The 27,957-nt window shown below is 38.7% G+C and overlaps 1 protein-coding gene across 6 annotated transcripts in view; it reads right to left on the bottom strand.

The window, feature by feature from the left end:
* SPON1 (spondin 1) overlaps positions 1-27,957 on the bottom strand; it is a 427,336-nt gene that overhangs the window by 12,193 nt on the left and 387,186 nt on the right. For all 6 annotated transcript variants that reach the window (XM_072039262.1, XM_072039264.1, XM_072039263.1 and 3 more), the window contains one exon: positions 16,076-16,140. In XM_072039262.1, the coding sequence (XP_071895363.1) occupies positions 16,076-16,140 (65 nt within the window). The remainder of the gene's footprint in view (positions 1-16,075; positions 16,141-27,957) is intronic.

Here is a 27,957-nt window from a genome sequence, read left to right as displayed (position 1 = left end):
ATCTTTCATCACTTGTTATCCCTATGATAGGCAATGTACAATTAAGTCCTTGAGTGTTTTGTTAGGAAAGTAAATATTAATTACGTCATTAAACACACAATTAATTTTGAATTATATTAAGTCCACCTGTAGCAATATTTTGAAACTGACACAATTGAGTAGGAGATGCTCTGCCTACACAACTTTGCATGTACTGAATTGTACCTCTGATCCTGAGGCTCTCGTAGCTCTCCAGCTTTAGAACACTGCAGAAAGCAGCTGTGTTCTGCTCCTTCTTTAAGATTTTTATCCATTTTACAGTATTTTATCCCATGACTGACCCGTAATGCAAATATTTAAAATAAAAAAAGGATGCATGGAAGCAAGTTTTCTCATTTTCCTTCCTCCACTCTTGTTCGGTTGTACACAAATGGCACACACTTTGTTTGCAGTACACCATAACATGCTAACTTAGACATTTCAAAATTTTTGATATGAAGAGTATAAAAGTACGTGTCATCATAAAATACATTTGTTCAGCTTGCTACCTTATTCCAGTTGTTACTTTCTGCATGGACACCTGCAAGCAGGATACCTTGTGAATTTGAACTATTTGCAGTATCTGCATGAATGATGACTTTATGAAGCTGGCAAGAACCCAGACCCTTCCACACATACCTCAACAACACATCTGACTCAGGTGTCCTAAAATTGGCCTGTGGACCTCCCTGAAGGAAACCAGTCTGAAAATGTGCACAAGTGCATGCTAAACCCCATCTTTTTCACTTCTATATTGGGAACGCACCTAATAAAAACAAAATAGGAATGTAGATCATCTTTATCTTTGCTTTCATTGCAAGTAAATATTGCCAGTTTAAGTCCTTTACATTTCGAGGCATTTTTAATCTGTGAGAGGTTGAATGTTTGCTAATGCCTACAAGAAAAACGTAAGGTTTATAACCGAGTTGATTTTGCTGTAAAAGACAAACATGGCTCATTTCCTTCCCCTACACACGTACGTGCATAAAAATAGAGGTGAATATGGGTTGCAAAGCAAATCCTAAACTCTAGATAACATCCTTCATAGCCCCACAGGACTGGGATTGCTGCTTTTTTTTTTGCTTGAAGCAGGCTGTACTTTTCCACTGTGAGCCCGATCAGCCTGCTGACAATTCCTGTCACATAACCCAGAGTGAAGCAAAGTACTAGACAGTGTCCTGCATCCTAATTTTTCCCCATTTTCTTTATTTTATTCTATTTTCTCTTTGCTAGCATTATTTGGATCTCCAGCTATAGGGATGACACAAACTCAGCAAGACAAGAAAAATGCTTCTCCACCCTCTCCCCCTATTTTCTTTAAAAAGGTTAAGAGAGCACAAACATGACTTTGCTTTACAAGTTTTTTTCCCTAGGTGGAATATATAGTTGCTGATGCCATCTGCTGGGAGTGGAGGGGTTAAGAAAGTCTTTGACAATGCAATAGAAAACACAACTGTCTGCAAGACACATTTTTGAGTGTTGAACCAAGTTTGCTGTGTTCTAATGCTTTGCCTATAAAATGTACTAAAGCACGGCTAAGGAAGGTGATTGTGGAGAGTTGGTGAATAAAAACAGTAAAAATAATATTTTGCTGAATAAAACTTTAGGTTACTTTTCATTTACTATTTGAGTAGAGCACCCTGATATACTTTATGCTGCAGGGAAACAGCATAGACGCCGCAGAACACCTTTCAGGAAAAGAAACTGGAGTCGGGCTAAACACCGGGGTCAGCTGCAGCAGTGAGTGGTTAATGGGAGAGGGAAGGCTCAGAAATCTTACCTTTCATGACTGTTTCTCCAGGCAAATACTGTGTGGTCAAGGCTTTGCATGTTAAGGCAACACACTCGCTTAGGAAGGGAGTAAAGAGGAGCAACAAGTCTTAAAACATCCCATAGGGTTTCTTATAGAACACGCATCTAAAAAGTTCTAGGCGCTTAGGAAATCAGTTCCTGATCGATCAATCAAAGCCACCCATTAGTTGCCTCCCCCAGAAGTTCTTTGAAGCACCTGCACCACCAACCAGCTTTTGAAACTGACTCCTAACACAGGTTGTAACCTACAAGTTGTGCCACGCTGTACTTGGATTGAATTCTCAAGTTAATTAAATCCTAGCAATGTCCGATATTTAATGCAAGCACATTGTGCTAGCCACAAAGGCATAACAAGTGGTACTAAAATACCAGTGAAGTAAACCCTCTATTTTTTAGCTAAGAAATAAGTTGACTGCATGCATCATTAGGTGAATCTTTTTTTTTTTTTTTTTTTTTTTTGAGGCTTACACTACATCAGGTATACTTTTTCCAGGATGAATGATCTGTTTATTCAACTTAGAGCATTTTGCTGTTGATACAAATAACACTACGAGCATGAAAACACATTTCCTTGACCTTCCAATTCTGCACCTACTGCCTACCAGCTACACGTCCACAGCATCTGCTTCATTGAATGAACCTTAAAGTCACAGCATCCTGAAAAGTGCACTGGCTTTGACAAAAAGAAATGAAAATGAAGAATTTGAAACGGAGCAGAAAATACTGCTCTCCCAGAAGTCTGCAACTAACAAATTAGATGACTTATTTAGGTGATATATTATAAAAAAACATAAAGTCATGCAAAAGACTTAGGACCATTACATAGACAAAAATAAGTTTCATCAACACAAAACAGAATCTGAGAGCTGCATAGAAAGAGAGGGAAAATCCTCCTATGTTCTGCTTAAAGGCACAGCAGGTAAGCAATTAACCTAAGGAATTCAACCTTAATTTACACATGTCCATATCCCAAAAAAAAAGAACCAGGGAAAAGAAAACTACAATAAAATGAACGCTGAGTCAATGAAATTTGACTGACGGCACATAAAAAGGTTGAAATGTACTTTAATGCCAAGCTGTTATTGTCTGAGTAGCACATCAGAGGTGGTGACAGTAATAGTCTATTTTGTTTCATAAAGAGTGAAGAAAGCTGTGACAAATTCTTAGCCATTTACCAGAGGGGAGGGTGGGGGAAGGCCTGCATCATAGTCACTTACATTGCTGTACATCAGCTATTAAAATGAAAATAGTGCCTATAACCAGCTACAAGACATGGATATGCACTCGTGTACACAACGGGGTAAGGGATTACATCATTACCACTGGCATTAAAGCCACTAATCAGAACAAATGCAGCTCTGAAATAGCATTATTCTGAGTATTTTTGAAAATCATTACAAAAGTGAGGGGCTTTGTACAGCAGGTTCTTTATGGCCTTTTTTTTTTTTTTTTTTTTTGTATTGACAGCTAAACGTATCTTGAATGCTACTTTATATAACGATACCTTTTTAATTAACATGCCGCCTATTTGCTTTAATACATTCTTTAATACATTCAGCGTGGTTCTAATTTAACAATATGATTAAGAAATGTGAACAGGCTTTCACTGATAGGAAAAAAGATCTCAGCTATCTCAAGTTAGGATTGCAGTTTCTGACAATGGCCCGTTTCTAACTATGCTTGCCACAGGTTGGTCACAAACCAGTTTGGTGTGGCTATCCCACTTGGTGCTGTCAGCTCAGGCAGCATTTTTATGTTTCCCTGGTCCCTGTGTAATCCCTGAAGACGTCCAGCATCTCCCCACCGATATAAATACGATACACATTCCATTTCATCAAACCTGCAAATGCTTTTTGGTGTCTGGACAAGTGAATGAGGGTAAATTATATTCCTAAGTATGAAATGAGGTAAAGACTCATTTCTTTTATTAATTTTAAATTTTGCATATGGGTTCTGTTCGCTAGAAATTTAACTAGTAAATTGTTAAATTTAGTAAATTGTTCCAGTTATTTGGTGCATATGCAGGAAGAAGGGCAGAGGATTAGTAAATAGGCACAGACTTGTGTAAAAAAAATGCATACATGACTACTCACATATTACGAAGGGAAATTATTTTGGCTCAAGGAAAGACAACAGATGGTTGGGAAAAAAATATAAAACAGTAACTATCAATGGGAGGAACATGTAAGGAAAACAAAAGAAAAGACAGAATGAGATGAGTAATTTTTTTTTAATTGATGACCATTAATATCCACGAACAAACCGTGTAAAGTTCTTGCAGTGATTGTTAGGAAGTCTTTTCTATGTTTTAATATGCAACATTTTTCCTGCCTAGTGACATTTGAATTTTAAATAGAAAGTAAATGGTAAGTGATAGAAAATGGAACTGCCATATGTGCTTGCTCTGACAAAAAAAAATGATTGAAACATTATTTTTTTTCTTTTCCAGCAAACACATATGTTCTGCCTTACTTTTTGAGATTGAATTATGAATTTCTTTATGTGGGTGTCAGACCATCTGCCAAACAATGAAATTTCCCTAACTCTCAATAATACACATAACAGTTAAGGCATTAACTCTTTTTATAGGTATGATGTGATTTTTACTCAAAACCTAACCAATGTATGTGACTATAACTGCGGAGACTTTGGTAAACACAGTACTCTACAGTAGCATGCAACTTTGTGCTGGAAGAGGTAGAAATTTGCAGAGGACTATGCTAGACTTGTGGTGCTAGTATACGACTCAGCATTAGTTAATCTTGTCTTCTGTTAAAAATAAGAGACTATGCTCTGTATTTAAGTTGAGATCCATAGACCCGTTAAAATAGGCTAACCCGGCTATGAGGACAGCATATGGCATAAGAGTTTACTCATCCTCACTAACTTCCTAAAATGTTAATACAGTGGAAATTCATATGGTTAAAAACCTTTGTCTTAATTAGCCAAATGTATATCTGTATTTTGAGCTCAACTGAATTCAATTTCAGATTTAGATGAGTTATCAAACCTGGTAAAAATGACAATTATTTTATATGCATTTTTAAACTGTGTTCTCTGAGACTTCAAGTTTTACTTCTGGTTTTATTGAAACAAGTAGTTCTGCTCTAAAAATGTTAGGAAGATTTTCTGTTTTCAGTATAAGACCATAAAGTTACCACTTAAATCAGTTTCTTACATGAAAACTTTCATTTTGAAATCACGGCTTTTTAAAAGAAGTGTTTTGATTAGCTCTGCTGATGCATAAAGCTATCATGCAACACAAATGACTCCTGCACGCAGCTGTCAGGAGGACACCGACACTTCTGGGAAACTTCCAAAGCATGTCCCCTAAACCTCAGCATGTTCTGCAAGCCAGGACCACCTGATGATTTGGGGGAAAATGGTGGTTCTTAAGACAGCACATCACCATTGAGGTGGAGGGATATCCTGCAGGAAGGCATGGTATTACCACAGAAAGCTTTCAGACCTCAAAGGCAGGCATTTACCGTTGCCAAATGCAAAGCTGGAGCACTCAGAATTGGTTTGCAGCTCCAGAGGGGTTTATGTACTTGCCTTCATGTTATCAGAAGGCACAACAACTAACTTTTTCCCCCATATATATGTATTTTGTAGATCAGATTGTCCTTTATGCATTACTATTTCTGATTAAACTTGGGGTTAGAATTCTTCTATTTTTGCCAATATTAAACTTCACTGGATTCATCCCAGCTATCTAAAAAAATCACAGAAGGAGAAAATAGCTGAGCTAGACACACCATCGTGTTACCATAGGAACAAGCAACTCTGTCTGGCCTTCTCATTCCTCTCATTTTGTATACAAAATCCCCAAACTTTGAAAATGTTTCTTAGTACTGCAGTCTCTTATAGTGGAAGGAAACTTCATTTGCGTCTGGACTGGCAGATATTGGATTTAACCCCATTTTAGGCTAGGCAGTGCAACGTGACAGTGGAAGATAATGAGAGATCGGGATTTGTGGAAAAAGTCTAGATCTTTAGAAATAAAAAGTAAAGACACACATGTTGTAGTGGCACTATAGAAATAAAAAGTAGCCAGGAAAAAATCAAAATACACACTTTACAGAACATTGAGTTTGGAGGAGGGGGAGAAGTAACAAAAATCTTTGCATCACATGCTATTCGCAGGATGCATGCCATCAAACTACTTAAAATATTTAACTATTGGGTGCAAATAGTACATCCATGCTAGGGAACAATTACACCTAAAAAGCACAGAGTTACCAGAATATGGTGTTTTAATTATTTATATATATATATATATATATATTTTATGGCTTTATCTCTTTATAGTAGTACTTTATCTAAGTACTACTTACTCAGTAGTAGGTATGATAGCATCCCTAACAAGCTCTGCAGGAATTTATTGTTTTATTATAATTATTATAATTAACTGGATTTTTTTTAAGTCTAAAATGAGAAATATTGATTATTATAATAGCACTCCTGTTCCCATGTGAGCAGTTCAGCATGAAACTTGAGATTTAAGATAGAGCATTTTCATCATCTCCGCTAACAAATACTTTGCTAGAAAGCATTCTTCCATACAGGATTATGACAAAGAGATCTCAATGAATAAATTGAATACTTAAAACTAAAAAAAAAAAATAAATTAATTGACATGTTTTCATTTATTCTGTAGATAATTTATTTTCCATCTCAGAAATGGAATCTTTCTGCCTTTATTATATTTCCTATTAAAGCTTTTAATTTGAAGAAGCTTGCTTCTAAGGAAATAGGTTGGATTCAGAACAGTTCTATGACTAGTTTTAGGATTTTTTTCACTTCAGGATTTTTTTTTTCCCACTCATAATTAATGGAAGAAAAATGTCACATTGTAGAATGACTAAAGAATAAGTGTTTCATCATCTACACCAGTCTGTGATATATAAACTGAAGTCTTTTTGCAAGAGTAATATTGGCCAGGATAAAGTGTGCAAATGCTGGTTCATATATGCTGCCTTCTTCCACTTCTTGCAGTTTCACCAAAATGTCTCACTTTTACTATTGTGAATTGTTCTGCATTCCAGAATTTCTTGAACTGAAAATGTTTCCCCCATCAGTGTGAGCTCTGCATTCTGAATTTGTTCTCACATTCTTTTTCCAGCTTCCACTTCATCTTTCCTAAAACTTTTGTTCATCCACTTATGCTTTCTATGACATCTCAAATACGCTTAGTTTCAGAAGAAATAATGAGCTACCACACAGTAACAAGTGACCAGGGGAATACTGAGATCTTTACACATTCATTAAACTTGGTCAGATGTAAATGAGTTTTTCAAGTCATTGATTATCAAGTCATTTTTCCGAAACATGGCAATACAAGACCTTTGTAGTTAAATAACTATTATAACATTTTAGATGTAAGTAAAACACTGTACTTTCCTCTAGCTTGGCATGGAAATTTCAATCCGAATACTTAATGTACAGTGAAATTAAACCAACAGAAAATAAGGTATTGTATTAAGTATCATGCAAGGTGAACTCTAACTGATACATAACGTTTCCCGTATTTTACACTCGCTAAAAAATGAAACCGTTGGCCAAATTCACTCAGACAACAAAGTGATTGAGTGTGCTATTTTCCTATGTTCAGGCAAACCCTGAAATAACTTGATACTATTTCAAAAAGACTAAAGTTATAGTTTCATTTCATAAGGAATCTTCTAATTGAACAGGAACTGGAATAGCTGCAAAATTCAAAACTGCATCTTCTCTATCGAAGTTGATTAAAGAAAATTAATAGATACTTTTCAATGAATTTTAGCATGAGGAGTTTAGTGTGCTACTTGTGAATAATTCTACCAACCCTTAATAAGATGTTCCAGAAAGACTAATTTACCAAATTAATTTACAGACATCGTTGTCAGCTCTTTAGTCTGTAGGGCTCTGGGCATTTCATTATTTTTTATCTAAAGCCTCTCTGTTATCAGAGCTGAAAGGTGCATTGATTTGAATCTCCCTCTCTCAATGCTGATTAACAGCAATTTAGTAGAGAACAGCATTTGACACTGACATTGGGATTCTGAGGTAGGCACAGCAAATTGTCTGGCTCCAGAGGAGAACAGGAGGAGAGGATTTCTGGCTGGGTTTGGTGAACAGGCACATTCACGCCAAGACAGGTGGTGGCAGCAAGGCACTGAGGCACGCAGCACACCACCTGTGTGGCAGAGCATCCCCAGGATACAGGCCGTGCACACAGGTGCTTTAATTTCATAACAGTACTGCTGAATTGGACAGATTTAGGTTGTGCGGATTTCCTCGGTGCTTAAACAAACCATCTCTGTCTACGTCAGTCACTTACCTTTTGTCCCTGTAGAAAGTGAAGCATTTCCTAAGAGAAGTGAAGCATTCCTGCAGGAAGGCCACGTCCTACAGGTGCAGCTGTAGCACGCAGGTGTGCACGAGACGCTTTTGTTCTGTGCCAGGGTCTCTGTGCTCTTGCCAGGGGCTGACTGGCCCTAACCATTCTGCTTCCACCGCCCTTCTGCTTCAGGCTGCTCAGCGCAGGGCAGCACGGCCCCAGCCAGCCGTGCCACCACCACACGACTTCTGCGCAGCCCCCGACCTGAAATGCCACCAAAGGGACGTGGCTGGCGTAAAGCGCTGCACGGTTTTGATCCAAATGTTTGTTACAACTGACTGCTGTGAGCCATGTCAAATTAAAATATGATAAGGGAGAATAAGGATGTTGACACTAGTTTGGTTTTACCAAAATCAGAGGTACCAAGCAAGCAGGGAGAAAACAGAATTATTTCTTTTCTCTACAGTAAGATGCCTGGACATCCATTTCTTCTTCCTCCAACTGTCTCCACATTAAATTCTCCAAAAAAAAAGTTACTCCCAAAGCAGGTAGCACAACAAGGTAATGATTTTAAATACGGCCTATAAATATTTTAATATAGAAGTTATCAAGGGCAAAATGCTATCTTTAAGTAATGGAATGGGAATACTTACATTTTATCTAAATATACAGTTCAGAACAAAATAGATAATTCACATACATGGATAGGCAAATTCATTTCTCATGTTCTCCAGACACATAGGCATAAACAGTTACATAAGTTATTTTAAAAAGGTACTTCTGAAATATTTTTAAAAAAATCTTAAAAAATATTCCTCAAATAATGTATTTATTTGATAGGAAAACACTTGCCTATTTCAAATCTTCATACTGCATTTATTATTAATAGAATGTAAATTTACTTAATTTACCTATTTCCATCCCAGAGAAATGAAACAAGTAATGGAAAATCAGTTTGAACTAGAGCTAAGCAAACCATTTGCACTATCATTTATTTTAAAATGCATTTTTGGGTGAATATAAACATTTTTTCCTAAGTTGAATTCAGTAAAAAAGGAAACCAATGTAAGCGTTTTCTTTTCCAAAATCTACTGAATTTACTCATTCTATTTTAAGTACTGTGAAGGTGTGTTTAAAAAAAAAAAAAAAAAAAAAAGAAAATGGAACAACATATTGTTGTTGGCCAGGAACAGTTTCTCTTCCAAGGCAGCCAGGGAAAAGAAAAAGCTATCGTCATTTGCATAACTGCCACAAAATAAAGACAGAGCGATTTCTATTAATGGGAACATGCCACTGAGCTGTACTTATTCCACACATACCCTGCCCCATCTTACGAAGCTGGTTCACTCACTCTTTACCAAACATTTTCAACATGAATCTCTTTCTCAGAGACTCGTCTGCATCCCCCTTTCTTTTTTTGAGGGGCAAATCCTAGTGATTGCTTTCTTTCTCTGGCTAATAAATACTTTTATAGTCCATGTAATGTTGAGCAAAAAGAATATGGTTTGTGATGGTAAGGGGCTCTCACTGTGTAGGTTGCTTTGACTTTTACATTAGGAGACAGGCGTTGCCATTCAGATCTCATCAGGAGGAGCAGAGAATTAAACGTAGACCTTCCATGTAGCAAGAGAATCTTCCCTATAATGAGGAATAGTCTTCATTTCAATGGCCATATGGATGTGTGGCTAACAAATAGTATGCTTGAAGATTTCTGTCAGATCAGGCCCTTGCTGATAAAATAGGCAGGGGAACAACTGAATTATGGAAGTTAATTTGGGTTGGTTGCCATCTGTTGCCTATCAGAGGTCCCCTCACCCTTGCGAAAATGTAGTCAGCTCTGGGAACACTGAAAGTTGGCTGGATTTTTATGCGTTTAGTAATGTCACTAATAGCTACTTAGGTATGTAAACACTTCAGAAACCTTCAGTTGAAGATGAAAGCTGAAATTTTGGGAATTAGGTGTTTACAGCAAATGGTTGCTCAAATGCTTTCCAACGTCCTTTTGTAAATTAGCCTCTCTCTGTGAACCATGCAAAACTTGCAGTGTGTGAGAAGTCAAAAGAGAGGCTCAGCGACATGCAACATTTACAAGGCTGGAGTCTTTCAGCTCTCTGCCATCTGATGGACCTGATTAGATAATACTGGTAACAGTAATGTTGTCACAAATTGTTATTAAAGCTGCTTTCACTGCTGAAGCTGTCTTAAAAGTATGCAACTGTATACACAGCTTTGGGCTGTTATCTTTAGTTTTACACAAGGATATTTATCAGCGAGACGAGACAACATTAAGGGTGTGTGAGTTGTAAAGAGTAGGATATCAGACACAACAAATTGAGATCTTCAACAAGGAAGAGTAATATGAAGAGAGAGTTATTTCATTACACTTCAGAAGACAGTAAAGAGTTCCACATCTGACTTAAGTGGTTCTCCATTTAACAGCATATAAGTAATCATCCATTGACCTAAATATTGAGGGTACCTTGAGGAACAGTTTTGGGGGCACAAAAACAATAGGTTACAGTGAAAAGAAGAGAGGAGGATAAAAAAGGAGGGGAGGAGGGGAACGGAGAGGAGGCATTGAATTCCCAAGGAATTCTGTGACGAGGACTCAAAATGTACTGCAAATTCACTGCAGGATCAAAATAGTGATGACTGTTTTCCATGTTTCCAAACATTTATTTTTTTTACTCAAATTGTGGCAGAAGAATTCTGGGAGAAAGTAAAAATTGAAAGAAGTTTCACATAGAACAAAGGGAAGAATATGTAAAAGAATGTGTCTGCATCGTTTTCTCCAGAGTGTTGCCCATCAACCCAAACATATATTGGCTCAGAGCCCTTTTAGCATTTCCCATCACCTTTCTATAGGACGCTATTTGATTGATTTCTGGAAGAGTTTGCTTTATTGCCCAGCTTAGCCATTTTATCTGTCTCGATGCTGAAAAATACAGCTGGGTGTATCCTGTCTTACTTTCTTATGTTTCTCTCTGCAAGCAAGGAAGCACAGCCGTAACCTCTTCATGGTCAGAGGAAAGATACCAAGGATACGTAAAACTTGGAATGGAAGGGGATTAATGGGATAATTTGTAGAGGATGAAAAGGATTCTAACTTATAAATTGTTTGGACTAAATTATTCTATCCATCTGCCTTGTAAAGGAATAGGCCTCCTTTTCTGCCTAGCTTCACTTTCAAATGCTTACTGAAGTGTTTTCAGGTAATCTCCAAATAAATGGGGAAGAGCTGCTTAAATGGAAAAGAAATAGGGTAAGGTCTGCAAACAGTCAGGAGGAAGAAGAAAACCACAGGACCGTGACCACTCACTCAAACATTACAGAGAGCTGAAATGGAAACAGGAGAGACATAAGGAAAGAGGAGACAATTTTTTTAGACTTTAGATAGTTCCAAATCATAATCAAGAAAAATATTTATCACTTCAATATAACTAACAATGGACAGAGGAGGTAAAACGTTTAGAAAAAAGTGTTCCTTTTGCATAGAAGTAAAAAATAAGACAGGAGCACGAAAAGTAACATTGATGAGTATTTCTGGAAAGCCTAACCTTATAATATAAACTAATCTCATATCTTGAATTTTTGCATTGAAATATTTTGTTTACAGGTTGATCTATTAAACCTAAAATAATTAAATAAACTAGAAAAATTAATTTGAAAACATGTGATGTTTGTAAAAATACTCAGAAGTATACCAATGGAGACCTCTCTCCCGACACATTCTTTCTCCTAATGGGGGCTCCAAGACTGAAAGGGGCAGGAAAGAAATGGAAATAAGGCAGCTCATTTGTTCAGGGAAGTGAGGTTTTCTTGTCATTTTTTTAGTCTGCAAGGTTTTTGGACAGAAAGCTAAAGCCCTTTTTTTTCAATCAATAGTTATTTTACATTTTTTCAAGTCAATAGTGCCTTTTCATGGATCAGGAGCAGCCAGAATTAACACATAAAAATACTTGGAAAGACGGAGTATCTAAAGCAGTATTTAATAATTTATACGGTACTGAGCATTTAGTAACGGAATATATAACATGCTGGAAAATAATGTCCATCCCATGTCTGATCCATGTTTGTATTAGGAATGCTTCCTTGCCTGCAAGGAAACTCCAGGCAAGAATTTTAAGGGCATTAGCTACTGTGGAGTGTGATGCATGCTATCTTTGGAAGTCTTGTGCTCTGTATCATCAAATGCTGCTGTCATGGCTTGCTTATTTTGCAGTTGCCAGATATGCAGATTTGGAGACCAGTTGTACCATCTGCATTTGCTGTATTTTATCTTTCACTTTGCCAAAGGCCAATGATTTGAATCTGAGTATGAAAGTAAAATTTGATTCTGCCTGAAACACAGCTGAGAGAAAGGCGGCAGTGAGCTGTGCTCTTGTTTATACAAGTAAGATAAGAAAATCTACTTCCATTTGACAGCATATTGTATACTGATACCATTACACTCAAGGAAGACTGCATTCCCTGCAAGTACTTTAAAGCCAGAGTTTCAGACACACAACTTGATAATACAAACACATGCAACAGAAAGCTGGTTTATTGCTTGGTATGGCACTCCTTATACTCCTGGCATTGCTCTCTCCATCAGGCAGCCTTAACACTAGCTCACAAAGACTAAGCAAAATTGTCTTCTGCATGCATCAACTTAAGAGAGTTTTTTGCATGTTGGTGTGCGGGTAAGAAACTGGATGGAGAGTAATAAAGATGAATGACAAGAAGCAAAACAAATAAAAAAGTGTGATAAAGAACAAATACATATAGGAACCGAGGAGGGGAATGATAAGAGACAGTGCAGTAAGCTTATAGTGGGATGTAGTTTGCATAGCATGCTGTCTTACTGAGGGATGACAGGATGTCAAAATGTATCAGCCTTAACAGTAATTAACAGAGAGCATTTGAGAAAATTACTCAGTATCATTGTAGCCTTCCCTGCTTAGTGCTGGCAACTTTTCTCAGCACCTGGTGTAATTTCTTCTATCCAAACTCTTGTCTGAAACTAAAGACCTCTCCCTGGGGAGGCAGTCTGTACCCCCTCGATCCACACACAGAAGTCTATTTCCTTCCTCCTAAGCAGAAGAAAAGCTCCTGGTTATATTTCCCTTCTTAACTCTGGTGTCAAGAACCGAAGGCTTTCAGCATGACTGTCAGGTTTAGAGGCAGACTTAGACACTTCTTGGCCTCAGTCTAATGAGAGCTTGAAACATTACTTAATGAGGTACCACTGGCCCTGAGGAGCTGTAGCCTCATTGACCAGCACTGAGAGAGGAGAAGAAAAACTGTTTAACTCCACGATGCATCCGTGAGAGGTGCCTGGCCAAGACACCCCTCGCACACAATTTTACAGGTGACTGGAGTGGAAGCAGAAGGGCTCACCAACTGCTCCCGATCTGGGTAAGAACGAGCAGTTGCTACAGGCTCTGTCTCCCTTGCTGTTTTGGAAAGAAAGGAGGGGAGCTGACAGCCCCAGGGGCATACTGAATCAGGAGGAAAACTCAATGTGAGCAGGCTGAATTTGCCAACTTTTGGTACTTCAAACTTCTGTGAATTGGCTCAATAGTATTATACATTTTGTAATTGTTGTAAAACACATTCAGAAAGGTTTTTAGGTTTTGCTTATTATGACACGTTGTAGCACCTCTTTGACACCAGTACCGCACTATATTATGTATCAGCAATATAACTCATGATTATGCAAAAGAAGGTTATTCATGACTTTTAGTCAATTGTTGATTAGTAAGATGGCTGTGTTATGCATAGTAATAGACCAAATGCTTCTCCTGAGCAGTCATTATCCAATACTTGCACAGCTCTAATCTAAATTCCAAGAAGGACGATCCATAAAGGGAAATTAACACTAGAAGTTAATGGCAGTTGAAAAATTTGTCTTCCTTTGCTGCTTAGATGCTATTTTTAAATGGAATAGAAAAGAAGAACATCATGGCAAAATATGAGAAAAAAAATAAAAACAAAAAACAGTATCTGTAACGTGAAGTAATATTTGTTAAGGGAACGCTTGTGCGACATCTGAAAGCACAAATGCCAAGATTTATTCCTTTTGATGTTACTAAAAGGTAAGAATTAGCAAATAGAAAATGTAAGAAGTGACTGGAAGAACATCTGGAGGATGCTGCAAAAGCATTTACATGCATGTTTGTAAAAGAATATGCCTAGAAACATGGCAAATAGTACCAAGTCCCTTGGGGTTCATTATCTGCATATCCTTTAAAAAGAAAATACTAAAATTTCAGGAGAATTACTCCATAAATAAGGAATCCTATTACTGTCAATTTGATTGACCAACTGTGTAACACCAGCCAAAAACAGCCTAGCCCACAGTTCCTGTGCAAAGCCTACAACTATGTCTCACAGTTAAAGCATATTCAAGTGACTGAAAATCTGTCTCATGTGCAGGTAAGTTGCTCCAGAGGTTGGTCACACTGGCCTTACCCATACCTTCAGTGAGAATTTCCTTGTCACAGATTACCTTCGCTTCCATGCTATGAGAGAATATCACAGCTTTTCTTTGCTAGATTAATAAACCATCGGATACCAGAAATCTTTTCACTACATAAGCTGTGATCACCTCCTAACTTTTTTTTTTTTTTTTTTTTTTTTAATAAACCGAATAGCTCAAGTCCTAAGCTGCTTAGGAGTTTCTAAGCCTCTTATGGTAGGGAATGTTTTCTAAAAACTGCTCTCTTCTGGTAGTTTTTTTCTGACTAACCTCCAAATTTTCACCTACTTTCTGAAGTACAGACAACAAAAGCAGACACAATATTTGTCTAACTGCTTCTCTGCTGTTCTTTACAGAGGAAACAGGACTACCTAGTCCTAAAAGTCTTGCAGTAGAGTAATTACCCTGCTTCTCCGTGGACTTAATTTGACTCTCATCTAATGAGGGTACCCCTTATATTGAGTTCTCATCTTTAGTCATATCTTGTAAGCCTCTATCATTTGGGCCTGGATAATTAGTATGAGCATTGGCCCCAGCACAAATAAGGTATGCAAGAACCCACACCCCATTCCCCCCAGAGACCAACCAATAAGCTCAGGGATTTCCTGACAGAAGAGCTTTATCCTCTTTTCTGATAAGTGCCAGGGAGCCCACAGTTAGGATCCTGGGAAGCTCCTTAGCTGTCTGACATGATATAATATGTACGGTTGTACTACCATTAGGATGACAATGCTATCATAGAGCGTTTCAGAATTTTAAAGAATTTTAAATTAATTTTAAAGAATTATCCTTTAAGAGGTTTTGTTGGTGGATTGGGGATTTCCTCGGACAGAAAACCCATTATATCTTCGCGTTATTTACTGTATTGGCACAGTGTGTTAACAGGACACTAAAAAATACTGTGTGTAGAATGGTACAATATCAATTTGAGCAAGCTTTGCATAAATAAACATTACTTTCCAATGAAGGCACAAACTCCATGGGATGATCCTTCTGCTGCAGTACCAGTTAGTGAACCAATGCATGTAAAACATGATGTGATCCTAGAGAGGAAAGCAGTTGTTTGCAAAACCAAAGGAAAAAAAAAAAGATGAAAATATATTTCAAAATCCTTAGATAGAATCATAGGAGGAAGTTCTTCACAGAGAGAGTGGTTGCACACTGGAACAGGCTCCCCAGGGAAGTGGTCACTGCACCGAGCCTGACTGAATTTAAAAAGAGATTGGACTGTGCGCTTAGTCACATGGTCTGAACTTTTGGGTAGACCTGTGCGGTGTCAAGAGTTGGACTTGATGATCCTTAAGGGTCCCTTCCAACTCAGGATATTCTATGATTCTATGAAAATATTTTTAGATTGTTTCTTTACAAGAGCAAAGGACTGGGTGAGACACTGAGTTTAAAGCAGTCTGTTAGCCAACACTGAACACAAGGGTACTGAGCCATATTATTCCCAACTTACTTACACATTCAGAGGTTGCCAGGCAGGCCACTGTGCTTTTGCCTTGATGACTGTTAAAACCTCATCGCTCTGTGAAAAGAGACAAAAGAATAAAGTGATTGGGACAAATTTACAATGAAAGCAATATGATTTACAGCAAAAAGAGACCCTAGAACAAACTGTGCCTCCAAATTCTGGTTATGAGATATATGCTTTGTCCTTTTTGTTATCTGGGCATCTCATGTCCTCAGCTGCTTGGGTTCACTGAGGAGCCTTCATGAAAGCAAGTCATAGGAGCAGCACGCAAAATTAGGCAGACCTTGGGCACAGCCTCTTTCCTTTCTGCAGGAGCAGAAGTCAGCTTAAAACACCAACAGCAGTTCACACACTGTGGTATTTTTGCATGTCTTCCCAGTAAGAAGCTACCACTGTAGGCAAGCTAATATACCTTGAAGAATGTATGCTGCAGTATTTAATACCCCCATATCTGAAGACTCCATGGTGAATGCACTGCAACCTCCTACAAGTAAAACTGTTGATAGCATGTGCTATTTGCTCTCTGCTTACTCATGCAAAAATTACAGGGTGAAATACAACACCTACCTCTTTGCCATAGTGTGGCAAAGCATTGGAGAAAGATTATGTCCTAAAGTCTGTAGCAATTTCTGCACCAGCAGTTTTAAACTTAATATTGATACAATAAACCCAGGACAAAGGCAGGATACCATTAATGAGGCTCTGATGCCCAGAAGACTTCCATCACACATTTTTTAGAAGCATCTTCCCTATCTCTCCCAGGAATCCATCCTGGTAATTCGCCTAGAGCAACACAAAGTTCACACTTTGCTCACATGATTTCCATCGTCTTTTAAAAACATTTCCCAATTAGACTAAGAAACCTACCTCATACATTACAAGTAATTGGCACTTCCAACAGAGCTGGTCTTTCAATTTAGTGATAATTGTGCCATTTCCTGCCCAATAGCAATAGTTCTGATACCCCAGGCTAGCTCTAATCCATCCATGTACTCCTCTGTTTAAAGAAAACAATTTTCACTGGTTGTTTCCACCTCTCTCAGTATTTTCTGACTTCCCCTGTTTTACCAAAGCAAAGTTATTGCAGTGTTGATGGGCCCTCTCTGTAACACACAAGGTTTTCAGTCTCAGGAATACATATGGGACACGACCCCTCCCTGGTCTCAGTGGATGGATAAGCCCCATTATAAAACTCCTTTTCCTAAATAAGGATGCTTGGATGAAGTCTACTCTACATTACATGCACCGAGCTAAGCTAGCTGAAAGTCTGACTCTATAAATGCAAGAAAGTACAAAAAGCTTTTTTCATCTAGTTGGAAAAGAGAGAATTTCACTCTGACCAGCAGCAGCCCGCCCACAGCAGCGCTGTGCAAGCAGGGGTTCAGAGGGGCGAGCCCCAGGGGAGCAGCAGCAGGCTGAGCTCCCAGCACAGCCCCGTCCCCAACAGCAATACGTGCTGTGCAGGAGAGATGCAGAACGGCCCAGTTCATCTCTGGCAAACCTATTCTTGCCTCCGTGCCTTCGTAATGGAAGCAGCAGATTTCCCCCCAAAGTAATTTAGAAGAAAACTGATTAAACAAATGGGGTTAAAGGCCTGTCTTTGTGCATTACTCATCTTTCTCTGTCAATAGAATTTGACACAGCTTTCAATTTTCCTTGTTTCAACACCTTAAGACTTTCCAGAGAGGCATATTTTCATTTACTTTCCTTGAGAAGTCATCTGCATTCAGAATAATTAACTGCACATCGTACATCCCAAGGAAAGTCTGTTATGAGTACAAATGTTTATGTTTATTAAAATTATATACTGCTTATCTAATAGAAGACAATAATCATGTCAGTAACATCCAAATCACTCGTGTCTGAAAACACTTTAACATCTGCTATTCAAATTACAAACGCGTACCAAGAGGGGCTGATTAATAGTTTAGTGGTATGCACAGAGGGAAGGAAATAGGGAGTAGAGCATGTACATTCAGACAGCCCCTAATTTTTGAGGGAGATGAAAATTCAGATGCAGGAGATGAATTAATGGCCACTTTCTGAACAGCAACAAAAAATAAATGATGCAGGATCCAGTATTCTGGTGGTCCTGGAAACAAAACACATGTTTCTAGTACCTAGAGTTCCTTAAAAATTACACAGGATTAGCTGTGACTTGAATTAAATCATTGTTATTCCAGATTGATTTTCTAATTACACAGTTGTCTCTATGATGTAGATTTGTATTATATCTAATTTTTTATTTGTTTTTAATTTAACAGCTACCCTGTTACCAATGCCAGTGTAGGTTTACTCTTACATGCACTGATAGACATACACACACATAGATCTGAGCAGATATTTCACAATTAAGGAGTTTTCCTGGAGCAAGGCATTTATATCAGGAAGATAATGTAATATTGCATTTTGTCTCTACTGTATATTTAGCTTGAATGCTCAGGGTAATTTATACTTAAAAGAGTAAGACACTGATGATAGGCTGTGATAGACTGCAACAGGTTTTGAGGTGGCCATGGCTTTCATGTGCATATGCCTGTTTCTTTTGCAGAGACGCACTAAAAACAAGCAGAAGGCTTTCAAAAAAGTCAGATTTGGTTCAGCAGAACTAGAAAGCAAACCTTTTCAAAACAGAAAAAAAAAAAAAATCAGAACAGGAAAGCTAGCAGACCAAAATCCCAGGAGATGGTTTGTACACAGCTCTGTCCAGGGTGTCCTCACTGGAAGTTGCTCCCCAGCAGCTTGGTGGCTTTTCTGAGGGCAGCACCTCCAGGAAAGGGGGGACCTTCTTCTGCCTCCAGCTGGCCTCTTTTTGAAGAGAATTTGATAAGCTTAAAACAGGCCAGGCAAACAGATGCTATGGGCTGCACAAGTTTCACAGCATTGTGAGCAGTCTATAGGTAGAGAGCGAGCTACAGAAAAGACACAGTGGTTGGATTTTCTGGTCAATCTCTTTAGTTATAATTTATCGGCAGATGGTATGAACTGAGAGGATACAAAATGCTTGAAGTGAAACACAAATTAATAATATGTACCTAGTTGATACAACCCAACTGCCTCCTATAACCCAAATGTACAGACTTCAGAGAAGAGGCATAAACACCAAACAATTTAAATTTTTATGAATTTTAGTTAACGTTTTCTAAGGGCTTCCTGTATTATGTCTGTAGCCATGTTTCTCTCCTCCTCGTACTCCCAAAGTTTTGCTTTGATTTTTGAAGTAAACAAACACTCAAATTTATGTCAAAACATGGCAAAAGTACTAGGATGTTTCACTGTTGTATGTTCCAAGTTGTCACCATTTATGTATTTGGCTGGGAAGCTATGATTCCCAAGTAATCAAACTGTTAGATTTTCAAACAGAAAACCAGATCATCTGCAAATGATGGAGTATCAAAATGTAACAACGAATGTCAGAACAAGTTAAAGGAAGGAACACTTTTGTGTGGTTCTCCTGAAAATTATTCTGGTAAAGCCTTATACACATCTCTTCCAACAGTAACAAGGAAGAAGAAAACTGTCAAGCCCAAGGTACGCTTCTATGCATGTGGAAGTTGTCAAGGAGTGAATCTGGGACTACCTGTCAGTTGTTAGAGACAGAAAGGAGAAAAGTTGCTACTCTCTTTCCCCTTCCCATTTAAAAGGCTTTCCTTCTTGCGTACATATCACGAAGCAGATACGTGAGTATTTGCTGAGCCTGGCTCCCCACCAGCTTGCTTGCAGCAGCTTCCACGTCTCTGCTTGCTGTGAGCATGTGCTGCTGTCGATTCAGCATCTCTGCCGCTCCTCTGAGTAGGAAGTCACGATTTAGTAATTAAGCTAGTATTACCTCTTGGGAACCTTCCTGGTAAATCCCTTTCAGAAGTGCAGTTAGGCATAACGACTTACAAAAGATCGCATAAAGTCTCTGTAGAGCCCCCTGGAGCCTCGTCTTCAATTCCAGTTACTATTTCAGTTATGTAATTTCATTTTCCAGGTGTATCAGACCCTTCTCTACATGCTTACAGCTTGCTTAGAAGTCCAGTGGAGACAAAGTAGTCTCCAAAATGACTTCAATGGGTTTTGGATTGCAGCCTCTGTGAAAGCATGCAGAAATAGCTAAGAGTTACCCTTCCCTCCAAATCCTCTTTCTATTTTAGTGCTTTGAGCTTGGGTGGGTAATTGATTGGCTCAATAGTTGTTCCCTATGAAAGTACTGTCCTCCAGAAAGCCCTAAGAGTGCAATTTTGAAAAGTTGGTAGCATCATTCTAACACAGACACCTTACCGATCTTCTGAAGTTGGTAAAAATTAATCGTTTACTTTATATCCATTTGTTCCTGCAACGTCCAACTGAAGAGGCATGAATAATAAAGTCATTAAAGGGCTCCAGATAGAACCCCATGGTATGAAACCACTGACAAGCTGGGTTGTTAGCTGTGCGTGAAATCTTGAAGAATTCATCTTCAAGAACAGCAAGTGGGATGGACGTAGCTCAAAAAAGCAGCCTAAGTGTTTGATAAGAGGTCTTCCCAAACCAAGGGAATAAAAGCAACTTGTTTAAACAACAACATCCATTAAAATGTAATGAAAGCTTTCAGGAAAATTTTAAACATCATCTGAATACCATTGGAATAACAGAGATTAGCAGGATTTGGAAAACCATGCGTACTCTCTCATGTGCTCCTGCTGCTTAAGTGATGTGATTAGTCGATTCTCTGTACCGTAAGTTATTTTTTGAGTAATTTTTATTACTATTTTTATCTTATATGTGCTGAATAACATTATAAAACGTTACTGTGCAGACCACTTATCACTTCATAATAATGATTGGATTCAGCTCAGCTAAACAAATGATGGTGTACTATCTGACATCAAAATCAGAGTCTGATTCAATGAACTGTGAGAATGAAAAAACACCTGTTTTGAGCCAGAGCTTAATTTCACTCATTTCACATTGCCACTGCTTGGCATTCATTTGATTGTTTTAGAAGAGAGAACATTTAATTCTTTCCACAATACCCATCTTCATAATATCTCAGTGCCTCTCTATCTACAGTGGACTTATTTTCACAAGAAAGAAGAAATAGCAACATTATCCTCAATTCAGAGATGATGAATTGAATGCCTTCTGGAAATAAACCAACATATCTGAGTTTTAAGATAGCATCTCAACTGCGTGATCATCCTTTCTCTCAAAAAATAATTTGTAATGAAAGAGAAAGAGATAAGGTGAGAAGGAAAAACTATACTGCACAGCATGTTTCCTGTGGGGAATCAAAGTACTATTTCACCCTAATACAAATACACACTTTCTATCTAGGTTGAGAAAAGAATAAACCAGCATCTTGTCTTTGAAGCATAAGCTAACACAAAACAGATAGCTCAACATATTATGGACTTCCATGGATAATAACAGAAATACGGCATATTTTCTCCTGGTTGATAAGATCCATATACATCTTGTCTCCTTGTTTTACAGCTGTATTTGAATAAAAAGGGGACACTGCTGCAGGCACACAATTGGAACTTGTAAAAACTTTTTTTTGAGAAAGGAAGTAGTTGTCTGTTCTGTGGTGATAAATATTTCTGGGATAAAAGCATCCACATACAGATTTATTTGCTCTGGAGTTCATCTTCATGTAAATATACTTAACAGGCGCATTTGCTTTATAGTAACTGTGAATGCGATCTCCTGTAATGCACTCTGAATGGGCATGTTTTATTCATCATATAAGCAGTCAGCTTGGTTTGAGTCTACCCAGGTTTCCAAGCATTTCTTGCTTATGTTGAGTGTGTCGGAAGTTTCCCATAGCTGTTAGCATGGTCACTGCATAACCATGCTTATGAGGCTCTTATCATGAGCTGCTAATGCATCATGCAACACCTCTATTTTCCTGTAGGTGCAGCCAAGGAGGCTGCTGTAGTTGCCTAAGCCTCAGTGCTTAGATGCTGCTCTTCTTAACAGGCAGAAGTGTTTTGATGAAAGAACCTGCAGAATTTGGTTTTTGGATAACCAGGTCTAGTGGGAGGAGTCCCTGCCCATGGCAGGGGAGGTGGAACTGGATGATCTTTAAATGGGTCCCTTCCCACCCAAACCTACGATTCTGTGATTCCACAGAAAGGTTGAGCTTTTAGTCACAAATTACTGTATCTGAAAGAAGAAAAAACAAAATGAAATATAACTAAGGAAAAAGACTCACCGCTACCATTTGATGGTAACTAAATTCTGTGTAATTGTATGATATACTTACATTCGGGCAGATTATACTTAAACCCATTAGCACAGACTTGGGGTTACTTTAAACAACAGCAAAAATCCATTTCAGGCAGTGGAATTATACCAGGACTGTGTTTGCTCATTTTTCTCTGAATACTCTGTTTATATAACAGAGATTTTGTGAATCCTCCAGCAGCCAGTGGAGCTGAGAAAACATCACATAATTTAAGATATATAATAAATACGACTGAATTGGATTCAGTATTTGATCATGGTACATACAGATTTGAGTTTTCCCTCTAGAAATATCCATTTCTATCCAAACGGGTCCAGTTTCAGGAACACAAGTAAACCAGTGCTTCAGATAGTCCCTGCTGAATTGCTGTGATGCAAGGAAAGCTTTCCTGAATTGGCTACTTAGCAATTTTGCACCTACTTCTACAGGGAAAAACCTGTCTGACAGATAATCAGGCTGACATTTTCCCTAAAACATAGGTATTCTCTGTATTTTTCAGAAATTATGGTAATATGTTAGAGCTATAATTTCAGTACTGTGATTATACAGAAGCTAGGTGACAATGCACTTTTAAAAAAAGCTTTTAAAGAGGAATTATGGGAATTAAAATTCCCGATTTTGTTAAAAATTACTAAGATGGAATGCAAAAAGCAGTTTGTTCATTGTTACCCTGAGTACGTATCCCCAAAGCCCTGATTCACTCTGCACTAACAAATCTTCTGCATTACCTGTCCCACACGGTTTTCCTTCAATTCTGTGGTTCTTTCAGGAGGGGAATGTAGGTTGAAATTACCAACAGAACTGTCGCTAATGGTGAAACTCATATGCTCTATTTTGTTTCCATTAAGGTGTGGTTACATAATTTAGGGTGTCCTAATAAAGCAATAATTCATTTTTCCACAGTAGAAAGCTTAGCAGCATGTCTTAATGAGCCCTAAGTATGTGCTAAGGACTGGAACCCTCATTTGCTGCGGCTGAGCAGATTTTGTAGGGAAAGGGTCTCCCTCGTGAGCCACTTCTTGGTTGTGAGTTGATTTGTACTGCACATTTTTCTTCACTCACGTAGAATACTCTGCTGTCGTTAGGACTACCAGAAGATTTTGGGATCCTAAATTACCTTTGCCAAAAGCAAGGGAAGACCTTTCTACTACACTTAGGAATGGCAACTTTTTAAAGTAGGGAATTAAATTAGGTTTTGAAGCTGCCCATAAGCACGGTAATTCCCACCCTGTGCTTAACAGGTTGATCTAATAAATAATCCATTTGTCCTCCTTCTGTCTCATCTTTCCCACTTTGATCGATACTTTAGATTAAACCACCCCTTAAAACTATATGTAAGTGCTATAAAGCTACTGTTATCTTAAACTCACACACGATCTGGAAATGGCGAACGCACTGGAAAAGAAATGAGGGGAATAAAACACGCCAAGGAGCAGTCCATCACACTGAGGCATTCTACATACAATAAAGCAGATGTATGCAACTGAATGGCAGCCTGCACGCAGTACAGCTGAAACTGCCTTCACAGGAGACACAGATAGAAGTGTTTTAAAGGATTACATTCACTCACCAGATTCACATTCAGGTAACTACAGCGTTTTTTGCTCAGATTCCTTCAAATAGTTTCAAAGCAGGCATGGATGAAAGTATGGAGACAGGTTCTTGGGCATGCCAGGAATAAGTGAGTTTCACTTGCTTAAATATCAGCAGGAAACCTCAGGAGAAGACTGTGTCTGCTCTGAGAAACAGCCCAGAGAACAGGGACTGCGAACAATGCTGGTAAATACTGACAGCAAGACTCCAGGTATGACAATTATTCATCCTGTTGCTTCTCTCAGGCATTAGTCAAAAGTCATAGCTTGAATGTAAAAATGTAACAGAAATAATTATTCAGATAAGAGCAAGTGATTTTAAACAGGACCAGAAAGTTAGCCCTGGAGGTGAGCTTTCCTGACCCTTGCTAGCACTTTTCACAAACCAATCTCTTTTTTTTTTTCTTTTCATTCAGAATGTACAATATAAATATTTTAAATGTGTTTTAACTGCTGTCCAGCAGCTTACTTTCCCTCGATTAAGAATGCCATGTCTAAGACACTGTTTACCATTCCTTGCCCCTGCCACCACCTCAAAAAAAAAAATAAAAAAGAAAATGTAGCCTTTAATCATATTAAGGAGCCTATTGTGAGTTATGTTTTCTATAACCTGTAAAAGAAGATTTCTTTTAGAGAAAGCAGCTTCACATCTCTCCCACCCCCCTGCCGCTCAGCCCCTGCTGTGCCAAACAGGTTTCTGCTCCCCTGGACCATTTCTCTGGCACTGGGTAGTCTCACAGTTTATGCTTTGACATTAACCTGTCTCCAAATTTAATGGCCAAAACACACTTCTTTCAGCTTTTGGACGAAGCCATCCAACCAGACTTACAGGAGCAGGATTGTAAGAGGAATGTTAGAGCTTTCCTGCTGGAGTGGAGGTGTTGCTGTTTTTCTGGCCAGGGGATGCCTTTCCCACCCCACTTCCTTGCACCTCACCTCCCTTTGAACAGCAAACAGCCTGCCCTCCGTGACTCACGTAGTCCTCCACGGACAGCAGCTCCAGCCAGATAACCCTGATCCTTTCCGCATCCTTTAATTTTGCATCATTTTGCTTCTGCACTCCTTTAAGTTAGGACAGCTAGATCAAGATGGAGACAGACGGTGCTATTTTTCCTGAGGGCAGGATTATCTTTTAGGGGAGTGGATTGCTTTTGTTTTTCTCGGCCAAATAATCCTCCTGTCCTTTGTCCCAGTACGGATTTTTATACATTCAGAGGGGCCTTGTTTAGGCAGAGAGTGGTGAGGCCCTGGCACAGGCTGCCCAGAGAAGCTGTGGGTGCCTCATCCCTGGAGGTGCTCAAGGCCAGGTTGGATGGGGCTCTGGGCTGCTGGGAGGGGGCTCTGCCCACAACAGGGGTTTGGGACTGGATGGGCATTAAGGTCCCTTCCAGCCCAAAGCAGTCTATGATTCTGAGTTATGTGGAGACAAATCCAGGAACTTGAAATAACCCAGGAAAGTTTCCTTACCTTTTCTTAGAAACTTCAGGGGCTTGCACTAGGTAGCCTTGGCTCCCTGCTCTGCCTCTCCATCTCTAGCAGTTGGAGTTGGGCAATGCTACTATGTTTGTTAATGGTGGGTTTTTCTTGTTGTTGTTGTATTTGTAAGCTATTAAGCCCTAACTGTTCCCTCAGAACAGTGCAGGAGGTCAGATGAAGGTTACCTCCCCAGTTGGTGCCCACGCTACTAGATGCTTGGAAAGTATTCATGTTGCTTCAGGTATCTTTGGATCGGTTAATATAGCTGTAGTTCACATGTGTCATTGCACAGAATTAATATTAGAAGAGGAATTATGTAAGACTTACAGCTTTTAAAGCAGTATGAGCTGCTATTAGAGTGACATCTGCAATTGGTGTCATAAGCACGCCAGGGAAGAGCTTGCCATTGCCCTGCAGAACATGCTGGTTTGCTTTCTAGTTGCTTCCTCGGAACAGCAGACAGAACGGAGAGGCAAGAATTAAACCCTGTAGCCACAATGCTGTGTGTCATCCTACAGCAATCAATCACAGATAACTGGGTAAAGTTGTCTGTGTAATAAGCCAGACACGCAAAAATATGTCTGTCTTAATGAAAGCCTCTTAAGTACTCTGAAATATCCCTAGGACATGAAATTGCGGAAGTGTTCATATACTTGCTTTATGATCAGAATAATTCAAAATTAAGTAATATAAACAGAAGTTTACCCTCTAAAAAGGCATTCACCATATTGCACTGTACTCACTCACCACAATATGCATTCTAAAAATAAGAAGAGTTAGAGGCAATCGCTGCGGTTGAGGTCAGGATAAATGTATTTTCTTTTTAGCTGTAAAAGAGCCTTAACTGGCAAGGACACACCTTAAAGCTCGGTACCTAAGTGTGCTGCTAGCCATGCTTATTGCGACGTGTGTCCCTTGCTACTTCCTATGGTCGTTTTGAAATGATACATACACTAACCTATGCATGGGATTATCTTGAAGTTAGATCTTGAAGTTAGGTTTAAATTTTAGCTGTTGTTAGTCATGTTACCATGAAATGACACAATGCATTATTATGCCATGAAACAAGTGTTTTGAATACTCAATGACATGTTTAGAGCCAAAAAAGCATGCTTCGCATTATAGTAGTAAAACTCACATTACTGTTAAGATCACCTAATTTGGATTTCTTGATTTCTTGATGCATCTAACAAACTCTTTTCTAGTACCTCTGCAACCCGAATTTAAAAGTATTAGAATTTTGCTCAACTTTTTAAAGTCAGGGATAATGTATACAGGTATTTGTTTTTCATCTTTCTTTTCTCTCCCTCAAGTCCCCTCTCCTCGCAGACATCCTGGGGGACTTACACTGGAGCACTAACACAAACATTATTCTCCTTTACTTGTACAAAAGTAGCAGACCAGACTGCTCCCCACTCAAGTCCTAATTCCAGGTGTTACACTATCTTACTAAAACTGTTTCCTAACCCTTAAAGTAAAATTATTTTCTTTTTTACTAATCTCTAAAAAAATTAGAACTGCTCCATTATTGCAGGGCAAGCAGCCAAAGGGGTTAATAATCAGAGCAGCAAGGCACGGTTAATACCGTGCACCTCATTTTGAAGCCAATGCTTAGACTCTGTTCAGTGGAGTAACTTCAAAGATACCTTGTCCTTTGCCTCATCAGGATGAATGATTTCTGATGCAAAAGCACACAACACACACAGTGTGGTTTCATCCTGTCCTCTCCTGGCACTGCAATTGCACACTGAAACAGACTGATGGAAGTGGTCACACACAACAGCACTGCCAAGTTGTTGCTCCAGACTAACCACAGGAAGACTGTAAAATATGTAATTACTGTGGCATTCTCTATAAAGTCTGATGAGCCAATTAATAGCACTGTGTATTTTCATGGTACATTGCCTCATTATTGGTTAAGAATGCTTTTACTGATTATTAAGTTCTAGAGCTCTCCTGTAAGTCATTTGCACCATCATACAGACACAGAAACTAAGGCAAAGTCAACCACAGCACCGCTGCAGTTATCTGTAAGTCTCAAGAAGTGATAGCTGTTATTCCACAAGCACAGGTAGGGACACCAAGCTTTTTCTACAAAACCGAATGACTTCACAACCCACCTTTTGAAAGCTCAATGTAACTACATAGATACATACCACCATCTACATATTGGACCGTCAATCTGAATTTGTGGTTAAGACATTAATTAACCCAGCAAGCATGATCAAGCTGTCTGTGAAATACATTAACAACATTAATATTATATTAACCAAGTAAAGATAAGGACAACCTCCAGCTCAAAACATACCTTTCACAAAACCAAGACCAATGCAAAACATATCTAAAAGGCATGCTAAGAGCCAGGCCCTTAGCTGGCATTCACCTTGACCTGACAGACAAATGTGTCTTTCCACTCTGTACCTTGCTTGAATGGATTTCTAAATGAGGGCACTTACCTAAGGGAGATATATGAGAATTTTGAACACTTAATTTCCCCAATACTATCTAGAAAGGAAGCAGATTGCTCTATGTCATCCTATAATGGAATTATTTCATTATAATCTTTGCTTGGAAAAAAAAAATCACCCC

The sequence above is a fragment of the Anas platyrhynchos genome, chromosome 5 (genome assembly GCF_047663525.1).
Source record: "Anas platyrhynchos isolate ZD024472 breed Pekin duck chromosome 5, IASCAAS_PekinDuck_T2T, whole genome shotgun sequence".
In the NCBI taxonomy this organism is placed as follows: Eukaryota; Metazoa; Chordata; class Aves; order Anseriformes; family Anatidae; genus Anas; species Anas platyrhynchos.
This window is presented reverse-complemented; position numbering and strand designations above follow the sequence as displayed.